General features: G+C 39.7%; 1 protein-coding gene across 5 annotated transcripts in view; it reads right to left on the bottom strand.

Annotated features, from left to right (window-relative positions):
- The window catches only part of ATP13A5 (ATPase 13A5), a 103738-nt gene that overhangs the window by 70913 nt on the left and 12295 nt on the right, over positions 1 to 20530 (bottom strand). For 4 of the 5 annotated variants that reach the window (XR_012129289.1, XM_073231903.1, XM_073231905.1 and 1 more), the window contains exons 2-8: positions 18447 to 18620; positions 17609 to 17755; positions 17334 to 17404; positions 17154 to 17234; positions 11550 to 11619; positions 8834 to 8968; positions 392 to 464 (exon numbers count right to left, since the gene is read on the bottom strand). Coding sequence is in view for 4 of the 5 variants with exons in the window: in XM_073231903.1 (XP_073088004.1) it covers positions 392 to 464; positions 8834 to 8968; positions 11550 to 11619; positions 17154 to 17234; positions 17334 to 17404; positions 17609 to 17755; positions 18447 to 18620 (751 nt within the window). In the remaining variant the exon portion in view is untranslated. The remainder of the gene's footprint in view (positions 1 to 391; positions 465 to 8833; positions 8969 to 11549; positions 11620 to 17153; positions 17235 to 17333; positions 17405 to 17608; positions 17756 to 18446; positions 18621 to 20530) is intronic. The other variant, XM_073231904.1, reaches the window with a different exon arrangement.

Below are 20530 nucleotides of genomic sequence, written 5' to 3'. Positions count from 1 at the left end.
CCCAGCCACCACCTACAAGCCCTATTCAGGCCTGGGTTCTGCATAACCCATGGAAATGTGTGATTGGGATGGTTGGTTGAGGACATCTAAAAAGCCCACAGAAGGCTTACCTGGTAATATTCAAATGAGTAAAATGTGGAAGGCAGAGGGAATTTGAAGTAACCCAGACATTGGGTAGAAACAGTTCAATCAGGGCTGGAGTAAGAGTGAGGGTAGAAAGGTCAATGAGGCCCTCACTCATCAGGCCTGCACTGCAGGTCAGCAAGTGTGACCTTGCTTCCTTGAACTGTGCATCATAGATGCCTTATTTGCCTTACCTGGGTTCAATCAGAAAAGTCCAATTCTACCCTGAGATGTTAGAGTGCTAAAGATGGCAAAACTTACCACTTACCTTTGCCTTTTACAATGACGGTGACCTGGACCTTGTTGTGCTCCTCCACGAGGCTGTGCAGCTTAACGGATTGCTGCCAATTTAAAGTGAACATTTAAATATTAGACAGTCTATAACCCAGAAAGACATGACCTCAATACAGTAAATGCTGAGCCTGCTATTACAGCCAAGCTAACTTAAGGCAAAAGTTCAGGTTCTACCTTTGATGCTTCTACTTTGCAGCCCCAACTCCTTCCCCACCCAACCCCTGACCTTCAGCAACAAATAAAATCATTAGTTTAATGTATTCAATTCCAGGAAAACTAATGTACAGCCACTGCCCCACAAGGACCAAAGTTAACGCAAGGCTTTGCTTCTTGAGATGCACAATTAGGCTAGGGAAGAACGAGACCAGGAACAGGTCACTTCCCCTCTCAGTGCCTGTTGCCTTGTCTATAAAATAACAAAGCTGAACTTGGTCTGTGAGTGACTTTCAGTTGTAAAAGCCTTTGAATATTTGGGTTGTATTTTGATTGCATGTAGAACAGCCATCCCCTCCTTTATGAACTGGTGGATTGTCACATCAGGTAAGTCTGCAGATTGGAGTCACAAGATTCTGTTTAAATTCCTGCTGTTACCACTTATGAGTTAGTTAGGCTGTTTAATTCCTCTTTGCTCATCTGAAAGTGGAGACAGTATCTATGTTATAGGACTGTTTTAGGCTAGTGAATGCCTCTCTTAGTTATCCCTTTGAATAGTACTCATCACAAAGGTAAGAGCTCAGTGAGTGTTAATGATTAATAAGAAAGTTGTTGTTGGAAAAATAGTTGTCTGAGTACATCAGCTGGAAAGATTCACATGAGGTGAAATACAGAACCATGTATGACCCTGTGCAAAGTGGAGAAGATGGAGGCAGCCTGGAGAAGTGGGGGTATCATCTCCTTGGATAGCTCAGGAGACAGGAAAGCAGGAGTGAGTGGGGATGTTGTCTACACAGTTCCCCATACCGACTGTCAGGGCACCATCAGCTGGAGGGGATGCAATACTGGGTTAGCTGGAACACCCTTGGGAGGCACTGCCCCTTTCTGCGGAGATGCCACTTACGTGGATACTTCTACGTAGAAGATATCTGAGTACTGTCACCAGTACTTGAACACAGCTAAACCTAATTCCAATATAAAACTTTTCCTTTTAGATGTTAAGGAAAATTATTTTCATCTGTTGTATTGATGACTTTTAATATTACAAATGTCACCACACTAAGACATGCTTTACACACAACTATGCAACTTTCCTCTTGAGAGAACATAATGAATTCAGTGTTGATATTTATACAGAACAATTTTTTTGTTTACTTCAGTTGTGCATGAAAAGCTAAACTTCAATCATTTGGACCAGTTGAGTAGAAGAAGTGATATTACTATTGGATACATATTCATTGCCCTAATTTGGTTTCCTACAGCTTGCCTGTTGAGGCATCCATTTTAATGATGGATAATAGTAAGAAAGTCTGCTGTGGTCTGTGACAAGAACACTGAATTCCATCAGGATTTGTGAGTTGCAGGTCAGGCTTACCCCCTAACTAGCCATGCACTGATATGTAGGAAATTTCACCTTACTAATTACTTCCTCTGTAAACAGACGACATCGAATTGGATAATTTTCAAGTTCTTTGCAAACTCTAAAATGGTGTGATACTAATTTATTTTGCATATCAGAGGTTTATTCAAAACCACCAAGGCATCATAGAAGAAATACCCAGGGTATATAACTGACTCAAATTATTATTGTTTTTAAACAGTTTAGAACATTAAGCAACTACTATGTGCCAGGCACTGTTGTAAGCACTTGGAATAATATACTGCTTGATTTTTTTTAATCCTCAAAATACTACTATGATGAAAATGTTATCATCTCCCATGTACATATAACAAAACAAAAACAAAACAAAAGGCTTGAAAATGTTAAAGTAACTTGCCTACAATCATTTACGTAGTATTAGGATTGACAATCAAACTCACGTTCGTCTGACACTAAAGCCTTTTCTCCTGACGAATATGTTCTCCTAAAGTGCTTGAAAGCAGCCTTTTTCCTTTAAGAAGATAAACATACTTCTTTATAGATGTCTTTATTTTCTTGCTTGGCAAACTCTTATAGTCAATGCCATGATAACTTCAACTTAGCTTAAGAGGATGATAACATATTTGGAAATGGTGAAGGATGAGTTAATAAGGCTTGACTGAAATCCTCAAAGCTCATTATGGCCTAAAGCTGGGTTTGTTTATGGGACTTAGCATTCCGCATAACCTGCCACACTTCTATGCCTTTGTTCAAGCTATTTCCCAGAATGTTCACCCCAGTTTTCTACTACCAAACTCTAATCCTTCACATAAAGCCCTGTTCAGATGTCACCTCCCCTCCATAAGCCCCTAACTTTCCCAGGAAGAATTCATTATTCTGCTCTCCATGTTTGCATCTGCATCAGAGCACTGGTCACATTCCATTAAGCTACCTTTCTTGTCACGTCTCCCCTGTGAGTCAGGCCATTCAAGGAAGGGACTGTATTGTATTCACCTATGTATCCCTGCCGTCTATCACATAGTAGGCCCTCAGCAAATATTTATTTAATAGAACGGAATTATTCTACTTCTCCCAACACACTGGAGTAGGATAATATAAGCATCCTCTTTGAGCTAATGTACTCAGAAACTCTACAAACACAGGTTTCTATGACAACCAGCCAGCTAGGAGAAAGCAAGTGCTGTGACGCTTGCCATGACTTGAGAGCTCAGCCTGATTTTCATTAGGCCCCCTCTCGTTTCCCCACTCCCTGTGTAGTGGGACCAGGATCAGTTTCCAAGACTAATTTGCATTTTGTTATTATTCAGCATCTGTTGCTGCGTGTCCTTGTGTTTGCTCTGGCTGGATTTCCTCCAGAGGTGAGTGATGAGGGCACTCACTCAGGGGTCTCTTGAGCCCAGCTCAGCCACAACCGAAGGCAAAGCGCGATGGGACAGGTACTCTCAGCGCTCTTTCCAGCAGCTCCCATGCCCAGGTGGAGCCAGCAGTGGAGTGCGCAATGCAGCTCAGTGCCCGCATAGGTGAGCGCCAAGGTGTGCACCCCTGCTCCACCAGCTTCGCAGGAAAGGGACCGCACTGGGTGTTTCTTGGCTTAGAAAAGCTCAGCTCTATGTGGCATGATTTGGGGCTAGCGTAGATGCAGGAAAATGTCTCATTCACTCCAGCCAACACCTCCCCTCTTACAATTTTCAAAAAGCATGTATTTTTGTTCAGCATGATTTGGGGGTGGCAGTAGATGCTCCTTTTTCCATTGCTGTCAACCGCCTTCCCCAAATCTTCTGTCAGAAAATTATCAAACAATAGTTTAATCAAAACAAATAATGCTGCAAGGAAGCTCATGGGTCATGTGGAGGTTTTGCTGAGTAGAACAACATGACTTGAAAACCCCCAGGAAACCTGGGGCTGAGGTCCAGAGCCATTGTTGCTGGGGGAGCGTGAGCCAGTCACTTCACCTCCCGTGCTGGCCCTGATCCTCTTTCTCAGGTGGTGTGAGGCCATGACAGTCACATGTGTGTCCTCTTCCAGTTTGCCATGTCCCACTTTCACTAGGGATGTGCACATACCCTACGGATGTTTGCCATGTGCCACACAAATCTTACATTAGGACTATGGAAGCCCTTTGTAAACTATAAAGTACTAAATAGATATTGATTGTTGAGGATTTGTGATTTAAACTAAAAAGACAGAGTTTAGGAAACTGGCCTGTTTTGCATAGTGGTACAGGTTGCCTTCCGAGTTGAGTCAGATAAGCTTTTATTAACAAATACTAACTGCTAATGGGATTAGTGCCTTTTTTGTTTTTTAAAGAAGTCTTTCGTAATACTGCCATCAAGTCTAAGTTCCCATGTCAGTCACTGTTTTTAGCACAGGCACTTAGGGGTTCTGTTAAGATGTAGAACCTAAATGTTTAAATTCCATTAAGGATTTTAAAATACATATTAGGAAAATTACAGGTCCAAAAAAATAGAGAATACCTAATTTTGAAAGAGAAGATCTTTATAAGCAAACAGGAGACTCAGAACTCATAAAGAAAAGAGAAACATACTTGATTAGATACATTTTTAATATCTGGCAAAAGTTCAGGTCAAGAGAAGAAAGGTGGACTAAAAAATAAAACTTTTCCATATGCATCATGAATAGAAAGAGGCAGTAAATAGCAGAGAAAGATGCTAATCTCCGGTAGTCAAAGGAAAATGTATCTAATCTCACCAGTAATTGGAAATGTAAATTAAAACAGTGGGACACAATTTTTAAAAAGTATCTTAGGTTGAAAAATTTTAAAAATCAGTATACAACACCAAATGCTGGTGAGGATCTAGGGAAATGGGTACTTTCATAAGGTGCTGATAGGAGAGTGAATTATTTCATTTGGGGAAAATAATATTGCAGTATCTATTAAATATACCCAAAATATACATGTCTTTTGATTCAGCAATTTGGCTTTTGGTTGCTTTGTTTGAAAAAAAAGCAAACAATAATAAGTAAAGACACCCTAGCATGTAGTTACATTTACTTCAACATATAAACATCCTCTGGTGGCAAAAATTGGAGAAGAAACCCTTTATTTTCCATAAACAAGAGAATGGTTGAATTAATTATGGTATACTATGGAATGTCACACCTTTCTTCTTAAGCATGATTTAGAATTATTTGTTTACTTGGTATCCAATTACTTGGCCACTATATATATTGTAAAGGGAAAAATGCAAGATCCAGATTAATGTATTTAGTAAGAAGCTGTTTTATAAGACAAATACATAAGTAAATCTCCATATAAACTTGTATTTCTGTGCACCTTAGAGTAAAAAAAGTGAAACAATATGTTCAGCTGAAGATGACTTTAATAAATAACAAAAAGATGTATTTGGGGTCTTAGTGCTTGAATTTGCCCTTTGGTGGATTCCCCTATAACAATAACTCTTAAGCATATAGAATGCATAACAATCACCTGTTATGCAACTTAATAATGCAGGTTCCTGTTATTACCTGGATATTTTGATTTAATAGATCCCGAGCTCAGGAATTTTGATGAACTTTTTACTGAACATTGCCCTCTAGAGTCTAGAATCAAACCTAATTTTTTCTACAACCCATCTACAACAGGAATTTCTATATTTGAGGGAGTTTCCTTAAAGAAGGGTATACCTGAGTTCCAAATGAAGAAATGGAATTTTATAAAATTTTATAAAAGAGACTGAAGTTTGTCAAAAACATAGATGGGAAATGTCTAGAACAAAGACAATGTTTCAATTAGGCAGAAAATGTAAACGTTCTAGGGGACATAACAAGGAACAGAAACTTGTTAGGTTAGGTTGGTTTAGGCAGAAGATGAGAATTTATGATGATGCAGGGATGTCTTAGGAACCTAAGGTGGAAAGTGCAGCCAGGTCTCCCAAGAGGTCTGACTAGAAAGAGGAAATGCTATGAGGAAGAGGTTACTCTCTCTCTCTTTGCTGTACTGCGTGTTGCTGACCTGTGTCTACTGTGGATTTGGTTCAACCTTGCTCTCTTTCTCAGCAGAAGCTTTTCTCTGATTATCCACACACAGGGATCAAGGGCCTAGCTCTACATCACTTCTCAGATCACATTCCTAACAGAGTACGACCAGCAGCTTCAGGCACTCATGCCAAAATCCAAGGCAAAATCCATTGGCCTCCCTCCTGCTGATGGGTTGGCTGGCTTTTACTGGTCAGATGCCTCCTGTTGCACTACATGTGCTGGGCAGTGGGCGGGGCACAGGGGACCATATGGAACAAACCAGGGGAAGGCTGCCACGGCTCTAGGTGCACCCAATTCTCAGAGAAGAGGAGTGCAGACGGAGTACTTGCCCTAAAATATATGTTCATTTGTTCCATATCTGTCAGAGAAGAGGAGGCTGGAGAAAGTACCCAGGGTCCTGGGTCCAGCCCCTGGCAAAGTGCCTCTGTACTTTATGTCCCTGGGTTCCTTGAGCTACTGGTGTGTATTATAGTATATATATCCCATTTGTGATTAAGGTAGTTTAAATGGGTTCTTTTATTTGCATGCCTCTTGGCTGAATAGTTTATTTGGATTATTAGTCCAACACCTAGCAGGGCCCAACAACAACTGGCTTCAGTCTACAGCACAGTCTCCCAGATTTCCAGTGGCCAGAAAATTTCTTACTAGTGTTTTAAAGTTTTCAGGAAATTTTTTTTCATTCCTTATTGGTGGCACTGGCAAAATGATAGAGTCCTATAATGGTGGGACCCAAAGCAACTGAGTTTAACATAATTTGCAGCTGAGGAAAGTGAACCCAGGAAGAAGAGAGTCCTGGGGGTTACACAATGAATAAGTCAGTGGCTGTTAGAAACCCTGTCTGGGGATGTTCCCCTTCTTCTGCCTTGTTCAAGTTACAGGGCTCCTCCCCTCAGTCTCTGTGCCCTCTCCCATCATTCCATTGCCTACTTCCCCCACTCTAGAAATAATAATAAAAACAGCAACAGCAACTCATTGATAATGTTTGGTGAGTGCCTACTATGTAGCAGGAACATAGCACTTCAAACTCATTGTTTCTCCTAATTCTCTCAACTGTAACACTGAATACCCCGCTCCCCACCTTCAACACCACAGAAGGGGAAGTCGATTATTGAAGTGTCGAGTAACAAATAGTGTCAAGTAACACAAATAGGAGTGGTAAGGGAGAGATTTTAACATGACCAGACAAGGTCTGCCTGCCCGAAGTCCTGAGAGCATCCTGTGGTTTCCCAGGTGCTGCTCTGGTGCGTGACGGGGCAGTCACTGACTGGGCATAGGTGTCTCCCATCAGAAGGAAGCACATGGAGGAAGGACTGTAGTCACTGACATTTGACTTAAGCCAGAAAACATATGAGCGGCTTGCAGACATCAAATTAGTCTATTAAAGCAAAGATGTGTCAAAAAAACGGAAACTGGACATTAGATGTGGGGGCTTCATGTTACATACCTCTATCAAATGACAAAGTTTGGGACACTGTAATTTCCCACTGTGGCTGAGCAGAATGCGTCAGACCTTTCATTGTCCTGGCGTCTATTTTCTTGCTTTTGCTCAAATGCCCAGCGTTCACCAAAGGGTCAGTCACATTCTTGCTCCTGACTGGGCAGCCAGATAGTAAGGATCTGCCACCATTAAAGCAAGCTACTAATTATTGTTTACATTTTTAAATTTAAATTAGTTCTGAAGAAACACATTCAGGCATTCATTTAAAAAACAAAACAAGACAAAACAGGAAACCCAAAACCCAAAAAACAAAAACAAATAAATAGAACAAAGCCCTTCTAGTCCTGTCTTGCTCAAAGTATCTCCAATTATCCAACTTTTCATTTTTAGATCCTGTTTTCTCTTTAAATACATATTGTCTTTCTTTCATTTCTCATAAAACACTTTCTAACTCAAGATGTGTAGGATCTAAACCCAACTAAAATAGCCAATATTAGACCTAATAGTTGTTGAGTGGCTGAAATAGAGCTGGAATGAAAGGTCTCTTTTCAGTTAGGCTGTTTCAGTCCACGTCTGCCTCACTGCCACATGCCCAGAGTTTACTCTGGGGACAGCTAGAAATCATGTCTCCTCTCCCACTTACATTTGACTTTCATCCCCAGCTATGTCTGTACTTTGGAAAGAGCTTTTTGCTAAGAAAATGTTTTACATGCAGTAGAATTTCATTTTACCAGAGGCCAGAAGCTCTGACTGTCATAAACTGACTTTATGGCCCTGGAACCAGCTCCCTGTTTCTTAGGGATGAAGTTTGAGACCAGGTTGTTTCAACAGTTCAAGAGAGTCAACAGGCTGATACAATACCATGGCTTTCATGACTGAAAAGCTAATTCCACAGTCAGGTTTTCAAAAATATTCAACAAATGAGGGTTGCCTCATGATTCAGTCTGACAAACTAAAGCAAAGCAGCAAAACATTTTCTGGAAGGATGATTTGGAAGGGCTGTGGAGTTATAAGAAATATTCAGCTAAATTCCATTTGAGAATGTGTGGTGACATCATTTTTAAACTGATTTTTTCAAAAAGGAAGATTTTAAGTAGCTATAAAATGAACGATGATGGTCAGAAAGAGGGAAAGGTCCTATGTTGGCATCATTAATCCATCACAGCGTTCTTTCCCACGGTGCTCCCACACAGCTTCAGAGCCTTTCTAAGTACAGTGACAGTATGTAATGCAGACTTTGGTCAATAATCAGAGTTTGCAAAGATTTAAATCTACCTGATATTCCTACATCCCTCCTCCTGAGATCCCATGTTTAGTAAGCCCTTGTTTTTGGCTTTATGACCTATGTTTAACAAAGCAACTCTGCTCTTGGTGGAAATTCCATAGGTTTGGCTGCCTGTATAGCCAGAAACTAAATAGAACCCAAATGGGATGTCAGATCTTACCTGTCGCAAATCATACACACTTAAGATAATGGAGATAACAGACAAGATGATGATGGCCACAGAGTATTCTATGTAACCTTGAGACAGCCACAAAGTCAGGGTAAAGGCTTGGAATACATAGAATGGATTTAAAACCTGCAGGTACAAAAAGAACATTTGGTCATTTGCATGGACCTTTAAGGTAATGAAGATGCTGTAGTTTCTTTGTAGAATGTTTTTTCCCCAATCTTTAAAACACACAATATCTTTTAATATTTAAGAATTCACTTAGAACTCAATTAAATTTTGGTGGAGACAATGTCAAGCATATAGAATGTGATATGGTGGAAGCAAAATTATGTTAAGCACTCAGAGTCCACAAATTGATTGTTCTTATTTATTTTTGATTGTTCAAAAATATTTGACCAGTAATAAAACTTAAGAATTTTCCTTAGATTTATCCATAATGGAGAAAAAACATGATTCAGTGTCTTTTTAAAACAAACTTCAATTTTGAACTTTTTCCCCTATCATTTATTTATTTGTTTTTCATTTTTTTCATTGGAAAGGAGTTGAAGTACAGTATTACGTTGGTTGAATGTTTTATTGCAGTTTCTTCTTCACATAATCACATGCTGCAGATTTAGTCAAGTTGAGCAATGGATAAAGATTCTACTTTTACCAAGTCATTTAAAAATAACATCCTCTTCATGTCATGGTTGTTAGCAAGATGCTCTGAGAGCCAGTCAAGTGTGGGCCTTTACCTGACCAAGGAGGGCCAGTCTAACCCAAAGAAGAAAAAGGCTCACCCCAAACTGTCTGACATGAAAATTGTGGCACAATGTATCACTAGCTCCAAAACAGGTCACCCATGCAGGTATTTTTGGCCACTTGATAGTACCTTCAACTTTTGTTTTTCCTTAACTGTCCCCATCTTGGTCCTGCTGACTCCACATTAATAATGACAGCAGAGATGGCCAGTGGGATGACATACGCACACTGCGTGATTTACAGAGCTCTCCTGAGCAGAGCAAGAATTATTGCTTCGTGAAGTGCTCTTTATGATTATTACAAATTAGAGGAAATGTTGCCTAAAACCAGTGTCACTGTTTCTTACCTCTCCTTTCTATAATTCCCCAATATGTTAAATAAACTTACTTTAGTCCTAAAAATGAACTGACATCCAGTTTGTAAGTTAATAGGCTGTATTAGACCCTTGGCTATATTTTGTACATTAAAAACACTTTTGTTCCTTTACATTTTTTGTTATTTCAGTTGCAACATGCTTTTCTTATAAATTATAGCTCTTCTGTCTTCTTGGCACAAAATGCTCCAATTGTAGATTATGCACTAATGGTAATACAATTTTGAGTTTATAGGAACTCAGTAGAAAATTAGTTAAATACTTCTTGTAGAAAAAACAGCACTACCATAATTAATCTAGCTCCCTTATTCAATATCCTTTTGAAACCAAATGTGAAGAACTAATTTTACTTGCTTTTTTTTCTACTATAGGCCTAGTAAATGGGTGCCAGAAAATACTAGCACTCTTTTCAAAATAGACCAAATTGACACTTGGGAAAGTCTTTGGCAATTTGAAAATGTTCTTGAATAAGAAGTTTAAAAAGCAGCCTGCTTATGGGGAGGAGGGACTGTACATATGTGGGGGCATGGGTTGTATGGGGTATTTCAGTCCATTTTGCTGTGAAACTAAAATGCTCTAAAAATTGTCTAGTAAAACATGCAGCACTGAGTGGGGACTCATTCAATCAGCCTGCTGGGTTTCATACAAGGACTAAGAGTGAAGGCCAGGAGCTCAGTGCTGGGGGAGTAAGACAGAAGGTGCCCCACCCTGACAGAGGACAAATCAAGCTTGCTGAAGGAAACAGCAGTAGCAGTGGGCTTTCCCTGCCCCCGAGTGGAGGCTGAGGAAAGTCACCCCCAGGGGTGGTTCACCAGCAGAGGTGGAATAAGATAGAACTGAGCTCATGGTACAAACGTGAACTTGGTCAAATGCCAAGCTGGCTCAGGGCCTGTGTCTAAGATCCCAGAGGGACAGAGCCCACACCTCCCATAAAGGCCCTGGTTCTGAACAGGGAATCCCTGGGGACCATAAGTGGAAAACTTGGAGCCATCAAGGAGGGAGAATGAGCGCAGAGAGAAAGAGGAAAATGGAAGTGGGGTTAAGGTCCCATTTAAGGTGAGCTTACAAATAATAATAATGATAGCTTCAAAGCACACAAAGAAAACATTCTAAAAAGATCCCACTAACAAAAGAAGTCATTCTTGAGAAAACGGATGTAATAGGGCAATATGGAAGAGACCAAAATAATGTATTTACAATCTTCAAAAAGATCATAGAAGTAATAACAATACCCGCCCCAACTACAGCGATAACCATCAAAAATTTAAGAAAACAAACTAAACAGATTAGGAAACAGGAATCTGTCCCTCACACTGGAAAGAGATTTTTAAAGTGGATTTGTATTTAAAACAAGTGGTTATTGAAAAGGATCAGTTAGAGATCCTGAAATAAAAAAGATATGTTTATTGAAATATTTTTTTTAAATCTCAGTACACAAGAAAAACATAGACTAAAAGACAATAGGAGTAACAGAAAGAAGTTGCATGGAACACAGATTTTGTTCACACCAAACTATCCAGATTTACCTGAATTCTAGGAGGTTAAAAATAAAGGACAGAAATTTTTTTTTCAAAAATAAATGAAAACAGTTACCTGTTTAACAAGCAGCTTCCAGATGGGTAGGATTTCAACCTCAATGGCATTGGGCCCGCACACTAATCTCCTGAAGGAGATTGATATTCTATTAGTATTACACTTACAAGCTCATTGATAAGTGAGTACAGGCCAAACTAAACAGAAGTCATTTCTCTATGCTTCAAGGACTTTGTGCCTTCAATCAAACATTAATGCACAAATTCTAAAACAGTAATGTATTTTAAAAATGAAAATTAGTGCATGATGGACAAAGTTTTTCTGGTTAAAAAAATATCTTAAGTATAATATAACTCAAGAATCAACATGCAAATAAAAGACTGTATCCTCCACTCTAATAGGATGTTGATCTATTGTGAATGCCTAAAACAGGGCCAAATATGTAAAATGCACTCAAGAATTATTTGTTGAATGAGTGAGTGGGTGAATGAGGGGTGAGCCTCAGTTTCCTTATCTATAAAATGGGTTTGATAATACAAGCCTAATAAAATTACTATCAGTAGCAGATGCTATAAACACGGAAAGCATTTAGCACAAGTGCCTGGGATGTGACAAGTTCTCGATGAATGGCAGCTATCTTGGAAATCTTCCCTGTTCCCACAGGCACAATTAACTGTAATTTCCTCTCCTCCAATATCCCTTCTTTTCTTAGTAACAGGCTGTGTCCCTTAGAATTGTAACGTATAGTTAGTTATATGCCTTTCTCCAAAAATTTCCTAGTCCCTCTTTAATGGTAGGGATGGAAGGTTTTCACCTCTGTTTTTCTACCATGTAAAGGTATGGGGTCTGAGACAGGTAACGTCCTTAAATACTGGAATTAACTAATGAGGACCCTTGTGACCCTGTCTACAGTACTCTCTCCCTGGTTTACAAACCATGGCAGCACACAGGCTGGGGCCAGTCAGTTCAGAGAGGAACAGGCTCCGGACCCCATGCTTTGTCATTCAGGTCTGGTGAGATGGTTTCTGATGTCACTGTTAAAGGGAGAGGAGCTCAGCTCCCATGGGAACTGACGTCTGCTGGATTAATACCTCCTGGTGGATTTTCCTAGTTAGGGCTCATCTGGGCCCTGCTCGACTCACAGCCTGGTATGCACCTGGCTGCTGCACCTTTTCTGCTATCTCCTACCAGAATCATGTTCTGTTTAGGGATCGTCTCCCCATCTCAGTCTCGGCACAAACCAAGCAGAATTTTTAGGGACATTGCCCAGTGACTGAGCAACCAGAAGGAATATGAGGCTTGATGCTGGGTCATGAGAAAAGTTCCCAGGAACAAAGGAGATTACATGCTCTGACTGAAAATCTGACCAGCTGACAGGGAAAAGAGGCCCTAAAATTATTCCAGGGGGTCTCACAGAACTAATTAGGCTGAATAAAATGAAATAGACTTGCCTAATATTCAGAACTATCTATTAGAGGAATAATTGCTTTGGAGGTAGAATGTCCCTCTCCAAAGAAGATTAAAGAATTTCTTAATAACAGGGAAATTGCAGAGAGCAATTCTGCACTGCCTACGAGCTGCACGTGAAGGAGCACTGAGGGCTCCTGACACCGGGCGGTGTTAGTCAATCTGATGGAATGTATTTATTTTTGAAAAACAAAGATGAATGACTAGCAATACTTTCTTTTGGATGGTCTATGTCCCTTTTCAGTTTGACTACTTGTTAATTCATTCATTTATCAATTTATTCATGAGAACATGTTGTGTGCCAGGCCCTTTAGGCTCCAGGTGGTGAAGAGTAGGCTCCAGGGGGTTCTCCAGGGGACAAGAGGACCATGCCAGAATCACTTTTTCAGACTACACATGGCCACTCGGCTTCCATTTGATAAGCCGTCAACAGAGGATGGGAGACCTTCAGTTTCCCAGACAGTCAATGCTGAGCCAGGGGACCCTGCATGATCCACCTCCGGGAACCTGGGGATTTTTAGGAAACAGGCTTATAGAGTCTGAAGTAGTTCCCAGGTGACGCTGCAAGCCATTCCTGCACCCCCCTAACACTCCTGCTCTATACAGGAAAGGAGACCTAAGAAATTAACAGACGAAAAGAAATGGCATCCGATCGCTGGGATTTGGGTATGGTCATATAGTAGAACAGCGATGTTGGTCTTAGAACCCTCCCATTAAAAGAATAATAATGAAAAGATTGGCATGTTTTGAGAAATTGCTTTCCAGGGGAAAAAAATCTCTAGCAGTCCTTAAACCTGCCTCTATACTTTAATGAGCCGTTTATACAGAGAAGCTTCATTTTATAAATGACGTGAAAGTCATTTGTGTTTCACATTTAGTCCTCATCTGTGACTGCTCTATTTCTCTCATTCCTTCAAGCACATTTCCAGATGGTCTGAGAGAAAGTCAGGTTCTTACAGGATTTCATGCCCTATATGTAAGTTTCATGAGACACTTCCAGTCAGCTTTTTGGGGGAAGTGCCCAGAATATTTCATGCTGGAGGATCCAGAAGGCAGAGGACCAGGAGGACATCTGGGTAGAGGTGGAGGAGGAGAAATGCCAGGCAGGATCTTGCCAGGAAGACCCAGGATGTAGGCTTACTGATGCTGCCATAGGGCTTTGCTCTGAACCAAGGATTTAGAGTTAAATAATTTTGTTCTTTTAATGGACCCAGACCCACTGAACTGTGGGTTATATTTTTAAGTAACTTACTCACTTCTAAATTTGAGACAGTTTTATGAGCCTCCAGCAGAATGAGTAAAGACTCTCTCCTCTACTCCAACCAATCCTTCCCTGTTGATTCATAAAGCATCTATCTGATGGGAAAGCATCTACAATTGGGCTGTTTTCTAGCATGGAGCTTTCAAGATCAAGGTCATGGTATAGAAGTACGATTTCTTTTCTGACCTTTGCTTCTCACCAGATGTGAACAGTAAGAGAGTAGAGTCTCATGGGGGCCCTAATCTCTCTATCATCTCCTGCCTCCTTCTTGTTTTTCTTTCTCTTTCCTGATAGGCTCTCTTCTCCTAGACAGCCTCTATGAGCTTGGAGCTGAGCACTGATGACCAACCTGCCCTCTTTTGCTGCCCGTCACTTGGATTCCTTTCCTCCAGTACTATCAGACATGCCCTTTTTCTCAGTGGTGTGACAAATGCTAACACAGTCTGGCCCTGCAGTATCACTGAGCCAATTGTGAGCATCTCTTCCCAGTTCCAGGTTCAGTGACGTCACACTGATGTCTTGAAATCAGTCTTGGTTGGAGCATTCCCATTATAGGATTTGGCAAACTCTACCCATCAAAGTCTTTTTCTTCTTCCAGAGAGTGGGGTTACCCATAAGGTGATGGGTCTGGAGCTGACCCCCAGGTAAGAGATGCTTGCTATCTCTACTGCCAGGAAGTTTCCCTTCTCTTCTCAAGCTAAACCAGGGAGGCAGGAGCATGGTGGGATGAGTGAGAAGCTAAAGAGACACTCGACTTAAAACCTAATAAGAAGACAACTTGGACAGATGGAAGATGAGGTAGCTGTGTTTTTTTCATAGGCTCTGTTTCCATGAGAGAAGAGAACTATGAAAAGTGTCTGTGGACCTGTCAAGGACAGGTTCTAACATGGAAAGATGCATTCAGATCATGAATGAGTGAAGACGGGAACAAGGAATCTCCTGGAATAATTCCCCTGCTTTCTTCATAAAGCCCTCTGACAATTCTCTCTGTGTTTAAGTTACTCTCCTGATGTCCTGATTAGCTTTTTTTGCTACTGAAAAGTGAGAACTATGTAAATCTCTTCATTTCCCCTCTTTGTCTGGCTGCTCCGAAGCCAAAAGAGAAGGTTGCATTTAGAGTCTGTGGCTTCTCCTTATCTGAGCTATTTATGCACCGCCCCCACCCCACCCCCATCCTTTATTTCTCATATGGTATCCTAGCTTCGCACACAAGCAAGCTCAAATACATTTAGGAAATTGATTTCACTCAACCGATCCATCAATCATTTAGTTTTTGAGAAAAGGCCTTAGTCTTACACTAAAAAAGGAAGAGAGATACTTGTGGGGGACCGGCAGGAATACTCCACATTCTGCTTATTCTCTTTACCCTCCAGATAGAAAAGCCTACAAAATAAAATATACCTATGTGTTTACAAGTAGATTATCTCCTCTACTCTTCATATTTGGGAAACTATACTCTTCATCTTGCTTATTAGATTGTCAAGTTCTTTACTGTGTGGACTGGGTTTAAATTTAATTCTGTATGATGTTTATTAAAGCTAGGCACTTGATAAACAAGGACAAATGTGAGGTAGCTACACTGATGGGACACCTTCCCTGTGAAAATAGTTTCTCAGGGAGAGTATATCTATATTTATCAACCAGATTTCCTAAGTAGATCAATCCTTTAAATGTCTTATGCTTACTGTTAGTAAACCAATATGTTTTTAATGACTTTGAGGACTTTTTATTTTTTCAGTGCAGTAAGCATTGCATCTGAAATCTTACATAATGATACCATTTCTAAGGCATCTTGCAATATTGTTATAGTGTGGATGCTTGGTTGTTTTGCATAGTGTTCAGGCAGGGGGAGAACTTAAAAACAACAGTTCAATAATTTTCAGATGTGATATACATATGATATGGATTGTGGAGGTGCTTGCTAAATATGCATGTTTCTTCTCACACCCTTACCCGTAGCTCCTACCCACTAATGCATGAAGGGGCAGAGTCCAGGAACCTGTACTTTAAGTACCAGATTGCTTCTTAGTTTGAGAATTCATGTTTTAAATAGACTGTAAAGAAGGTGAGGCAGGTAGTGTTCCTAAAATTGGGTAAGAAATTAAGGTGATTATTAAGATTCTGGGGAAGGCTTGCCATGGTTTACTTTCAGATTCATCAGTATTCACTATTTCAAATTACAGGTGAGGGAAGCAGGGCATCTGGGTCACTGAGACTTACTGAGTAGCATACACATTTCCTATGCTATCATTATGCTGCTATTGTCTAATCTCTGTACATCTTTAGGTATCATTCTCATGATTGTGCCCTGTTGTCTCTCTTTCCCACTAGTCAGTGAGCATCTGGGACAATGACCAAGTCTTATTTATCCTTAGCTCCCTAGTGCCTTGCAAAGTGCCTGACATATTAAAGGCATTTAGTTAATAGATCAAAGAATGCCTTCATTTATTCATTCATTCCACAAATACCTATTGAGCTTCTACCATGACTCGGGCATTGTTCTAGGTGTCGTAAATACAGTGGTGAACAACACAGCTAACTGGGCAAACAAAGTCATCATCTCCAGGACTGCTTCCCATACGAAAACACAATCAGGATACTGTCTTTCTCTCACAGAAGATCTGGAGGTTTAAGAAGGTGACATTTCCAAGATGACTCATGATTTTTTAAGAAAAGAATGAAAAAAAGATAACACAGACCGTTATAGAATCCTAAGAGAAAATATCAAATGTTTTTTGATTGAGTTGTTCTTTTAGTCTTTTCTTTTTAATAAGTTTGCCTAAGATGAAAACAATTTATAGCATCTCTCTGATGCTGGTAAATGAATGAGATTATATGAAGTTGATGAAACATCATGTCAACACCTTGCTGATATCAGTGCTTTGATATTTCAGTTTCAGCTGGCAGAGTTTCCTCTCTGGGAGCACAAAGCCTACCTGACCTCTTGTTCTTCACTGGTCAGACCCAGTCCAAATGTACGATGGATGTCATAGCAGGAGTTGCTGTCTTCCAGCGACCTGTGGTCAGACAGGAAACACACTTTAGTTCACAGTATCAACAAGTCAGTGTTCTTCTTCCTTACATCCTGAAGAGTGCTGAGGAAAAGTTGGACTTACCCAACTTTCTGAAATTTCTTCTCCAAGTTGTTCCAAACATACCTGATTTTCTGCACTCGGATACATCGTAGCTACAATTACAAATGTGACAGAACAGATGTTATTCCCAAAAAAAGCCCATCTGGGGAGGTGAGGAGTGCTTAATATAGGTTCCCATGCGGCTCTCACTTTTCTTGATAAATAGTTGTAAATCCCAGCCCAGCAGTGTGATATTCAGAACTTTGTTCTTTCTTAGCAAGAACAGCCAAAAACACTGCACTCTTAAAATCACTTACTTTTAATTCTGGCTTCAATACAGCTTGGTTTATGACAGAGTGGCGGTCAGCCACCAGTGGTTCTTCCGGGTTCTTGCTTATAGGAAACTTCAGTGTGCGTAAGTAGAGGCTGATCACCTTCTTCCTCATGTATCTTTGGAATTCATCCTAGAGAACACAATCCAGCCTGTGAAATTCTCAAACGTTATTCAGTAAGGCTCACAATCAACTAAATGCCTACCAAGTGCTAGACCAGTGCTTCCAGTTTGGGCTGCAGACAAGAACATCAACATTGTCTTAGAACTTGCTAGAAATACAAATTCTCAGCCCCACCCCCAAACCTACTGAATCAGAAATTCTGGGGTGGGGCCAACAGTTTGTGTTTTAAAGAGCCTTCCAGGTAATTCTGATTTGCACTAAAATTTGAGAATCACTGTGCCAGAAGATAAAGACAAAGATACACTTTGCAGGAAAGTTTTGTATCTAGCAAATAGTTTCTGGATATCTTAAAATGACACCTAGATGTTTAAATTGTCTAATTTCCCTCAAAATACATATTTTTGAGAAACTGAATGATTATTCCCATGTTACTCTTTAAGAGTTAGGACACTGAGAGACTGCTCATGTCCTGGCTGAGAGCAGTGACAATTAACCTGATATGGTAGAAATTTCCCTGGGGTTAAAATGGAGGAAATGTGCTTCACTTCTGGGTCAAAATTAAGACATGGCAAGTAGATTGTAGGGATAGTTTTGCCATCTCCTATTTGAGGACAGGGGAACTTTTAAATAGCTGAACATTGATTCTGAATGCTGGCCAGTCATTGACTGTACCACAGCTATGACACAGCAGGGCACGCACCGTCGTCCTTAACAATACAGTGTCTGCTTCTTGCAAGTGGCATGGGATGCAGCTGGCCCACACTCTCCACTGGGGCTTCCAGTAGAACACCAGCAGAAGGACCCCACAGGTCAGTGCAGATATTATAAAGCACAGGGCTCTACGTAGATTCTGGGTCCGGTAACCAAACACCTCCTGGAGAAAAATAAAATACGGCTCTATTTTTCTTTTTTCACATAAACATAACCTTTTGTTCCAAGAAACACAAACTTTAGATACCGGGGTGTTGTTTGGGAGACAAATCTGGTTTCAGCTGGTTGAATCAGGCTGATTGCTTACAGCTGTCAGCTGATATAATAAAAAAAGAAAGACTCATTTTGCTGCCCTGGCATATGGAACTGAAACATTAGACAAGAGGGCAGACTGATTTGGTTCTAAATACATCTCTGGTTTTTTATAAACTACCTCATGTTTTGGACCAGATTTACTGTATTTAGGTGTAAGATTTTTAAAAATAATTGTTCATATGAATTTACTGGAGGAAGATGAAAAAATAATCTCAGATATGATCCACACATTTATCTAGCTCTATTCAAATTCAGCTTTGTTTATCATAATATGACTGACAAGGACTGAAAGTATAAATAGGTATACTGCTTTTTAAAACAGCAGGATGATGTGAATTAAGAGATAATCTGTGGACATGAAACATTTTCAAAACAGAGCTTATATGTATTTACACTGAGTACTCTGAAATGCCTAAATAACTCAACCTTTAGCAGTAGCTTAGTTAATATTTGTCATGAATTAAGACTTGAGATATGGTTTTAGGAGAAAACAAATAGCTTAAAACAGTAGATGTGTTTATTTAAAGCCAATTTTTAGTTTCCATCTTCTACAACAAAGTTTCAGAGAATTGCTTTTTTGTATTTCAAAAACTAGATTTTTAGTGTATTTGGAAAACCCAGAGAGAAGCTGATTGTGAACATCATTACCACACAGTTATATTGGTTCTGTTGTTTGTGTGTGTGTGTGTGTTTTATTACTCTGAGTCCCTGTGTTCAGATCACAGAGGTGTAATGACAATAAAATGCGTTTTTACTGTGTTTCTCTAGTACTTTTCAATGATGCACTCTCTTGAATTTTATGCCAGTTTAGATCTTGTTACAAGAAGCCTATTGGCTTAATTTTTTGAAAAAGTTTTCCTCTTCAATATGGTCATTTTCATTAGTTTTTTCTAATAAGTAACTGTAGTAGATTAAGATTTTAATAACAGTTGTTGAAAGTAAATCCTTAAATGGAGAGGAAAGGTCACAGGTTTAAGAAGCAAAGATTTAAGTTTGAGTCACTGCTCTTCTAGTTATTAGCTGTGTGACCTTAAGTAAATAATTTCACCTCTAGGGAATCCCAGTTTACTCTTTGACAAAACAATTAGAAATACATGCCTTACAGGGTACTTGTGCTCAAATGAGATAATGTCTCCTTAAGTGCTCTGCAAAGTAATTACAATTTTAAGAGTTCCTTTCCAGTGCTCAACGTTACCCACCTGGGAAAAAAATTAAGTTTAGTGATGCAGCCACTCTATTTTGAGGTTATTCAGATTTTTTAAAGATTTAAACGTAACTTAGAAAAATGTGTCCACTCTGCTTTTAAGCATATTTTCAGTTAGGTCTTCTTTTTCTTTTCTGATCTTCCCTCTGACTCTATAAACCTGTGCTGGTTTTGTGAATGGAATTATAGTTTTATTAGGCTCAAATAAAATGTATATGCCAACTCAAATATTATGTTATAAATATGCATTCTTTTACTCAGTTACTCACAGGGGCTTATTGCCACAGTCCAAGCATGCACAACAGAAGAGAGCAGTTTGGAATTTTAGTCCTGCTTGTAGCTGAAATGAATACTTTGTAAATGACTTACTTTTTTATTTGTGTTACTTGCACAGAGAAATGGCATTGCTAATCATAAATCTGGTCCCCCTTAAGTTCTTCTCTATACAACAATTTTTTTTATTAAAAGAGGAATTTTATTAAAAGAGTAGTCTTGCTAGCAAGACTACTGTTAAATCACTACAGTTACATACTGCTAATAACCTTTGTAAATTA

The sequence above is a fragment of the Manis javanica genome, chromosome 3, assembly GCF_040802235.1.
Source record: "Manis javanica isolate MJ-LG chromosome 3, MJ_LKY, whole genome shotgun sequence".
Classification (NCBI taxonomy): domain Eukaryota; kingdom Metazoa; phylum Chordata; class Mammalia; order Pholidota; family Manidae; genus Manis; species Manis javanica.
This window is presented reverse-complemented; position numbering and strand designations above follow the sequence as displayed.